This window comes from Triticum dicoccoides, chromosome 5B, assembly GCF_002162155.2.
Source record: "Triticum dicoccoides isolate Atlit2015 ecotype Zavitan chromosome 5B, WEW_v2.0, whole genome shotgun sequence".
In the NCBI taxonomy this organism is placed as follows: domain Eukaryota; kingdom Viridiplantae; phylum Streptophyta; class Magnoliopsida; order Poales; family Poaceae; genus Triticum; species Triticum dicoccoides.
Genome location: NC_041389.1, coordinates 206,330,029 through 206,338,186, shown reverse-complemented (window position 1 = coordinate 206,338,186; position 8,158 = coordinate 206,330,029). Strand labels below are relative to the sequence as shown.

Genomic DNA, 8,158 nt, shown 5'->3' with positions numbered 1-8,158 from the left:
CCGCCCGCGGCCGCTCCCTGCTCCTGATCTCGGTGTAGATTTGGTGAGGAGGCAGCCGCAGTCTATTCTTAGGAATCGGTTGTCGAGTAGTTGCCCGGGGTTGTTTCGGAAGATGTATTTTAGGCCGCACGATTCGTGTTGTTAGGACGAACCAATGGCTAGATGCAGCATGTATCGCTGTTTCCTGACATTGTGAATCAGGGCGACAACTTTAGTAGTCTTTAGGGGCTTGCAATGAAGTATTGTAATATGGAGTAGGGTTCTACGCTCATTTAGGCTTGGTTATGTCTTCTTGTTGACTCGCAAGTTGAAGTCTATATATTTGTAGGTGATTTTTTTTTAGCGCTATTTGTAGGTGATTTCATTGATTATATAATTGGCATTTTCTGGGTCATTGTCGTGATAGTTGTGGCGAGATTAAGTTGGAATCTCACTGTTTAAATTTGTATGTGCATATGAGTGATGGTTTTGTTGATGCTCATGCCTTTTGCAGTTGGGATCTACTGCAATCGGGTTGAAGACGAAGGATGGGGTTGTTCTTGCTGTGGAGAAACGTGTGACGTCTCCATTGCTGGTAACTGCTGTTGGTTGTGCCCCTGCAAAAAAAAAAAACTGCTGTTTGCTTGTCCACTTGTATCATTGAAATGTACCTTTGGGACTGTTCTTTGTTTTTATTTTAGTACTCAATGTCAATGCAACGTTCCTATATTTCTGTATCACTGATCCTTGAGCTTTCGGCGTGATGGATGAGTTCGTATTATGCTTAGTTTTGCTTTAGAATAATCCTGTTCCTCTTAGGGATTTTGTTTTGGGGCTTCTTTTTGCTGGTTCCAATGCATCAGTGGACTAAATCGTCTATCTTTTCCAGTTTATGTTCCATATAAATGTGTCAGTTGTTTGTTATTTGTGATATTCGACTTTCTAGTGTATATAATGAATAATGTAAAAGGCACATATCAAGTCTTAGATTTACGATGATGGAATCTTTCTGCTCAATTGGTTTCCTCATCCTGTGATGCTTCATATATTATGAGTGACTGACATACACAATTTTTTTGAATATATTGCAACTTATGACATTATATCTTGGATATTTGATATAGTATTTGGTAAAAAAATTAAAACTCTTCCATTTCCATTTTTCAGAAGTATCATGTGTCTTGGTTGCCACAATATTTTTGTACTGATTATATTGCTTCGTGTGATGTCCAATTGTGTCAAAAGTATGATTACCAATTTGCCTTTCATACAGGAACCTAGCAGTGTTGAGAAAATTATGGAAATTGATGAGCATGTAGGCTGTGCCATGAGTGGCCTTATTGCTGATGCAAGAACATTGGTTGAGCATGCTCGAGTGGAGACCCAAGTACTTCTCTTTCTTGTATACTTTATTCACTTTGTTCATTACCTTATCTGTTATCTCACTGTTGCTCATAATCAGAACCATAGATTCTCATATGGGGAACCGATGACAGTTGAGTCTACCACACAAGCTATTTGCGATCTAGCTCTTCGCTTTGGAGAAGGTGAAGAAGAGTCTATGGTGAGCATTTTGTGCTATTACAGTGTTACTATCCGAACATAACACTACCACAGGAGTTTCTGATCTACTTATTTCCTTCTGCAGTCACGACCTTTTGGAGTTTCTCTCCTTATTGCTGGTCATGATGAAAATGGGCCGAGCTTGTGAGTACCGATCATCACAAACTGACTAAGACTTTATAATTGAATTCAGGAGGCATACTTGCACAGTTGTCTTTGAGTGTGCTTTCAGTTTTGCTTGTTTGTTCTAGTATTATTTGATGTTGTAGTCGTGCTCATTGACTTCCTGTGGTGACAAACAAAAAAATTATGTTAGTTGCAATTTGCAACTTATCTTACACAATAACTTAGAAGTTAGGACATATTGTTATCCTGTCACAGTTTCTCATATATTATCGATTCTTTGCTTGCATAAGCCTTAGTATGTCATCTACCCTTGGGCCTTGATTCTGGCCGTTTGAACCTTCTGTGCGGTACCAAGACTTTTGAGACGTTGGTTGTTCACTCCTTACTATTTTTTGAGTCCTAGGCATCCTTATATAGGGGGTGTTAGCTTCTTACATGACTTACAGTTTCCTAACTGGAAACATTTAGCTTGCTAATTCTTCTGGACTATATTTCCCAACCAACTCCTGATTCAATTTTTACGGGCTCCTTGCTGCCCCATAAGATTGGAGTTTTTTTTGTTTTTTTTTTTCGAGAAAACGCAAAAGAGTTTGCGTTTCATTTCATTGAACAGGAAGAGAACAGCAGTACAGGTACAACCTCCCGGGAGGAGGGACACACGCACACACACCATCGTCCTCACCAGACAAGCAGGTGAGGAGGTGCTACCAACTACAGACCGCAACAACGAAAGGTCTAGCCTTGTCCAGCCTCCAACCATGAATGGCAAGGTAGCTAGACACAGAGCCTCAAGGCCGCGTCACAGCCGTTGCCAGGCGCCTCCGAAGAAGACTGCATCTCCAGGGCTGACCGGGCCAACGTACCTTCCACCCATATGTGCCTAGGAGACGGCAGGTGGATGGCAGGACCCAGCCAGAACTAGCGAAGCCATCGTCTTGGACGTGCCGGCGCCGGCGTACATTGCGCCCCGGACGCCCACGCTCCATGCTGCAGCCCTCATCACAGCATCGCATTACCAGCAAACCTCGCCGGAAAGACCGGGGAGGCCACCATCTCCAGCTGACGCATAGGGGACTCCAAGTGCGACCCAAGCAGCGCTTTCAAGAAAGGAACGGCGCTGAGACGCCGTCGCTGCCTTGTCCAGGGAACTGGACCAAGGGTTTCCCCCGGTGCCCGAGGAGAGGGTCCAGTCTGGGCCATGACAGCGCCTCCATGGAGGTAACGGCACCCTCAGGTGTCGCCGTTGTCAGCGCAGGCCAACGCCGCGCAGGGATTTCGCCCGGCCCAAGACCAGAACCCCAAAACCGCCGAAGCAGAGCAAACAGGAGATGGGGAAGCAGATCGCCAGAGAGGACCACCAGCACCGAGAGGGAAACCACGTATTGTCACTGTCGATGTAGGGAAGCACCGGCCAGCGCAGTGCAGCAGCTGCTGGATGGCTGCCAGACAAGGCCAGCCATCGCACGGGACGCGTCGAGCAGGGCTAGTGGCGCCGTCGCGGAGACCAGCCACCTGCACCTTGCCGCCGCCGACCATGGCCGCTGCCGCGCCGGCCCGCAGCCTCCGCCACCCGGATCCGCCGGGGCACAGCCAAGCAGCCGCAGCCGCGCCCCCAAAGGGTCGCGCCGTGCCGCCCGCGTGCTCGCCACGCCAGTCCTGAGGCCCGACCCTCTGGATCTGGGGCCGCCGTCGCGAAACCCTAGGTTCGGAGAAGCGCAGCTCCGTCAGCCTCGTCGAGCCCCACGCTCGAGGGGGGAGGCCGCCTGGGAGCGAAGTCCCGCCGCCGCCGGATCCACCAGGGCTTTGCCCGGCGGGGAGCACCGGCGGCGGCAGGGGGAGGGGGAGGAGGAGGGGAGGGAGCGCTTGAGGGCTGCGTCGCCTCCCGAGTCGCCCGTGGGGAGGGCGACGCGGGGGAGGGGGGGGGGTCACATATAGTGAAGTATGGACGTTCCCATAAGATTGGAGTTGACAGTAAACAGCTGGACTCATGCACCTATAGTATAGTGCCACCACACTCTTATGCGTTGTGCTGCATATTCTGCAAGGGCCAGCTGTGCACAATATTCTGACTGATAACCAATAACTTCCATGATGACCATTCCTCCTTGAGGAAAATCTTTCATTATCTTCTCATAGTTATTATGGTTAAGATGATCAGTAGCAGAATGGATAATGGCATCATATTTAACCAAAACAAAATATTATATATTGCTTAATATAGTTGGGATTTGCTGCGTCCACCAAGTTAATTTGATGTGTGAGCTTATGCCCAGCCATAGCCAATGCTCTAAAATTTTATATTTTGGGTAGGATATATTCTCGGAAAGTTATAAGTATTGCTACCTCTTAAACATTGTTGAATAGCAAATAGCAGAATGGTCCCTTGGTTATAAGTTTGTCTTGTTCGCATCTTCGTCACATTGCTATATTGCATGTGGCAACGATTTTTCTACACCCCTCACTCCTTACTAAAAATAAAATAAAGTAGCTTGTTCTACTAAGCCTAGAATTGTTTCTTTTTAGAAGGCAAATTAGGAGTGCCCAGACGGTGTAAAAGAAGGAATCTATATAGATTTGTTGAAGTTCTCTGTCTGCATTTTGTGTCGCAGGTACTACACTGACCCATCTGGAACCTTTTGGCAGTGCAATGCCAAGGCAATAGGGTCAGGTTCTGAGGGTGCCGATAGTTCATTGCAGGAGCAGTTCAACAAGGTAACACAACAAGATCAAATAGCTCTGAACTGTATGATAACTTGAACACGATTTGCATATGTGCAAAGGAAGCTGTAATGCTAACCTCGATTGATCATATTGGATTTTTTGAGAATAATATAGCTATAGCTAGGAGACCATAATGCTAAAAGTGGTGTGTTTCTAATCTTGTGTGAAGAAAACCATGACGTGACCACACCAATCTCTGCTGTATGTCGATACTTGCACCATGTTTCTGAAAGCTGATGATTGAGTTTCTTCTGCAGGAGCTGACCCTTCAGGAGGCTGAAACCATTGCTCTATCTATCCTGAAACAGGTTATGGAAGAAAAGGTAAAGGCGTCTCAGTCCAGTCTCATGTTTGTGATTGCAGTCACTAAGAACCCCCACCAAGTGTCTGGAGTTAAATTGCTATTTGGAACAGGTGACTCCAAATAATGTCGACATCGCCAAGGTCGCGCCGAACTACCACCTTTACACCCCTGCAGAGGTCGAAGCAGTCATAGCACGATTGTGAAACGAAGATATCTTTGTCGAATGTCAACCAGGATTCATATGTTCCTTGTGCTGTGTGTCTGACATCCCGATGCCTTCAAATTAGTAGAAGCACAATTGCTCTATGATATGGACACTGATGTTTGCCTCTTTTCGTTTGATTATCTTGTGTTGACAAGAAGGTGTAGAGGCCTAGCTGTTGTTGCCCTGTCACTTGCCGGCAAGGAGATTGTACTACACCCTTTTGTTTGATACGAAGGATGTGTGGCAATAGCATGCAGTATTTCAGCAACAACTGTTGTTTCCACCGTATGTTTTGGATTATTATTCTGTTGGACACAGCCATTTTTCTTCACTTCCTCTTAGACTGGACTACTTAAAGGCCGCTATTCGGCTAGGAAGTTGTTCCGATGAGACTGCTTTTAGCGTAGATAAAGGTGTCACGTAATAACAGTTGTGCCTGAAACTTTCAACAACAAAAATATCATTTCATTTTTGTTCTCTTCATATCGTGGACTATATCGTCACACTTTTTGACGTTCTTAAAAAATATCTGAGACAAACTTTCAACAACAAAAGTATAGACTCCTGTTTAGTTTAGGTTAGGGTTTGTTATTCCTCGTAGGGGTGATGCTTGGGCGGATGATGTCCCTCTTGATGAGAGGAAACAAAAGCTCTTTTTACCTGTTGGTAATCATTCGATTAAGTCTTAAATGAGCCCCTCTAAAGTTTGAGGCAAATGAACACATTTTTGTTTGTCAAGTTTGACGCAAATGAACACATTTTTGTTTGTCATCTTTGGGCTATATATCCTCGTGGATCTCTGGTCATTGAATAAAATTAATCTTAATGAATAACTAATGATTTTTCTTGTTTTAGCCACTTTTTTCTCATTAATAACAAAACTAATTATTGTGATATATATAAAATATTAATTTCAATGGCTTTTGCTATAGTAACTTTCCCAACCATGATTTTTTATTTCACTCCGTTCAGTTATTTCTATACGAAATACCAGATTCATTCTAGTAATACTAAAAAAATAGTGGATTCCATTGTTCCTATGGTTCCCTTTTAAACGATGAGGCCCTCTCTATACACAAGAGCCCTTTCTTTCATCAAAAGGTATTGCAAAAGAGGAGCTCCGGCGTAGATTCTTGTCGTCTCTTTGGAGCGGTGAGGTTAGAGTTTCTCGCCGTAGGTGTGCGATGGTGAGATTTGGTGTTAGACACTTCAACTATTTGTAATTCGCGATTTAACCATGAAACGCGCCACTTCTGGTGTAAGACCAATAAAGATCTTTACAGTAGCAAGTTTGCTACTTCTACAACTTAAATGGAAACCAAGGGCGTGTTTGGTTCAAGTTTTGAACAGTAGTCGCATTGCATACCCTTCTTAACCCAGCCTGGTTGAGAAAAAACAGGTCCTAATACGCCATATGCAACTTGTTTGGTTGCCTGCATCTAGTGTCCCTGCATTAGGTAATACGCAAGTGCACTTTGTTTGGTTGGCTGCATTGGCCCTAGCGGCACATGAACACGGTGTTTGGTTGCATACGACGTACATGTTGTGCTTACCTTGTACCCTAGTTGGTGAGCTTACCCACAATGATCACACCTAGCACACCAACGCCACAACACAGCAATGGTGACGAACTGGGCGAAGATGATGAAGTTCTTCGGCTTCAGGCCGAACTGACGATCCACCTTAGCAGCTTCCACTCTAACAGCTCCAACCTTGGCACTGTCGACACTGCTGCCTCCGTGCTTTCGCACCCAGGCAGAGTAAGCTTGTTCTGCTGCCTGCCTAGTCTTGAACCCTCTATAGTTGCTGTTGCTATACGATGCCACTTGTGCATTGGCTTCTTCCCATGAACTATAAACCCCTGGAACCTCACCAATGAACACGGCATACCACTTGCCCTAGCAATGCACAAGAGCAAGAGTTGAAGCAGCAAATCAATGGAGCACAAGTAGCAAGCAAAGTAGCACACAAACAACAATGGAGCAGAAGAGAAGTAAAGCATGCATGATCATACGGCATAGCAAGTTCAACCTAGCATTACCTTGGTGTTAACCTACCACCACATCCAAAAGAGGGTGTCGTCCTACCACCGCAAGTTCACCATCAGCGTGAGGGGTTAGTATATACCACATCACCAAAATATACAGACCATCAAATAGTTTTTGAGCCCTAGCTACACAAAATGTACGTCGTCATCATCATCGTCGTCGTCGTCGCCACCGCCATCGTCGTCGGGGATCATGCACGCTCACAAGTAGCACTACTCTAGTAGTAGTGCTTGCCCAGCCAGCTCCTGAGCCACAACACCCTATGAGCGTCGGCCATGGCAACAAACCCAACACCCTGGGCCTTGTTGTCAAGCAGGTGGCTGAGAGCTGCCATGAGAGCCTCGTCGCTGAATCCACCATGGGCCATGACAGCGCCATACAGGTCAGGGTGGACGTCGAGGGGCTTGCACTCCCTGATGGCTGTTGCCACCTCCTTCACCGCCTCAGTCATGCTGCAAAAGACATTGATCTCCTCCTCCATCAGGCCTCCTCTCTTCCTCTTCCTATCATGGACGGGGTCAAATGGCTTATCGAAGGGCTTCACAGCGGGCTTGTCAGGGCCATCAAGGACCTCGACGTCCGGTGTCCCAGGGAAGTCTGGCATGGGAGAACCAAGAGGCTCACCCGAGCCCATGGCATGCTTCCCAGTTGCCAACCTGAAGGAGAATATGTGCTACATCCGGTTGTAGTTCTGGATGGGTGTGTTGAGGAACTCAGCGTCCCTTGAGTGGTCCTAAGAATGAAACATAACTGTTGTTAGTTACGATTAGGAGTAGGCAATGGTGGACAGTATGAAAAGGAAGAGTGTTGTGAGCTAACCGCGACATGGCCGACGTAGTGCTCTGCCTCCAGAACTATGGAGCAAGTGTTCTCATCCCATGAGGCGCCGCTAAGATCTCTCAGCTTGGACACTTGGATCCATCGACTTCTCCACTTCCTCAGGTAGTTGTACACCTGGATGGCAGACACCTCTTGCCCACAGAACTCGAACACCTGCTTCGCAACGGTGTTCAAGTGCACCTCATTGAAGCCCTTGTCAGTCCTAACTCCACTAGGGATGAGCTCACACATCTTGTTCAGCACGAACGTGGACATGGACGGCTGCCACTTCATATTGTTGGACCTACCATCCTTCTTTGCCTTTGCTACTGCTAGCTTGATTGCAGCGGCAACAGCAGCAGGAGGAGTTGGCTCAACGAGCACTACTGGCAC

The 8,158-nt window shown here is 46.4% G+C and overlaps 1 protein-coding gene across 1 annotated transcript in view; it reads left to right on the top strand.

Annotated features, from left to right (window-relative positions):
• Window positions 1-5,229, top strand: part of LOC119308086 (proteasome subunit alpha type-5) — a 5,808-nt gene extending 579 nt beyond the window's left edge. Inside the window, exons 3-9 of the mRNA XM_037584199.1 lie at window positions 492-574; window positions 1,253-1,366; window positions 1,442-1,543; window positions 1,628-1,686; window positions 4,278-4,380; window positions 4,647-4,712; window positions 4,804-5,229. Coding sequence (XP_037440096.1) covers window positions 492-574; window positions 1,253-1,366; window positions 1,442-1,543; window positions 1,628-1,686; window positions 4,278-4,380; window positions 4,647-4,712; window positions 4,804-4,896 — 620 coding nt within the window. The 3' untranslated portion in view covers window positions 4,897-5,229. The remainder of the gene's footprint in view (window positions 1-491; window positions 575-1,252; window positions 1,367-1,441; window positions 1,544-1,627; window positions 1,687-4,277; window positions 4,381-4,646; window positions 4,713-4,803) is intronic.
• The last annotated feature ends 2,929 nt before the right edge of the window (window positions 5,230-8,158 follow it).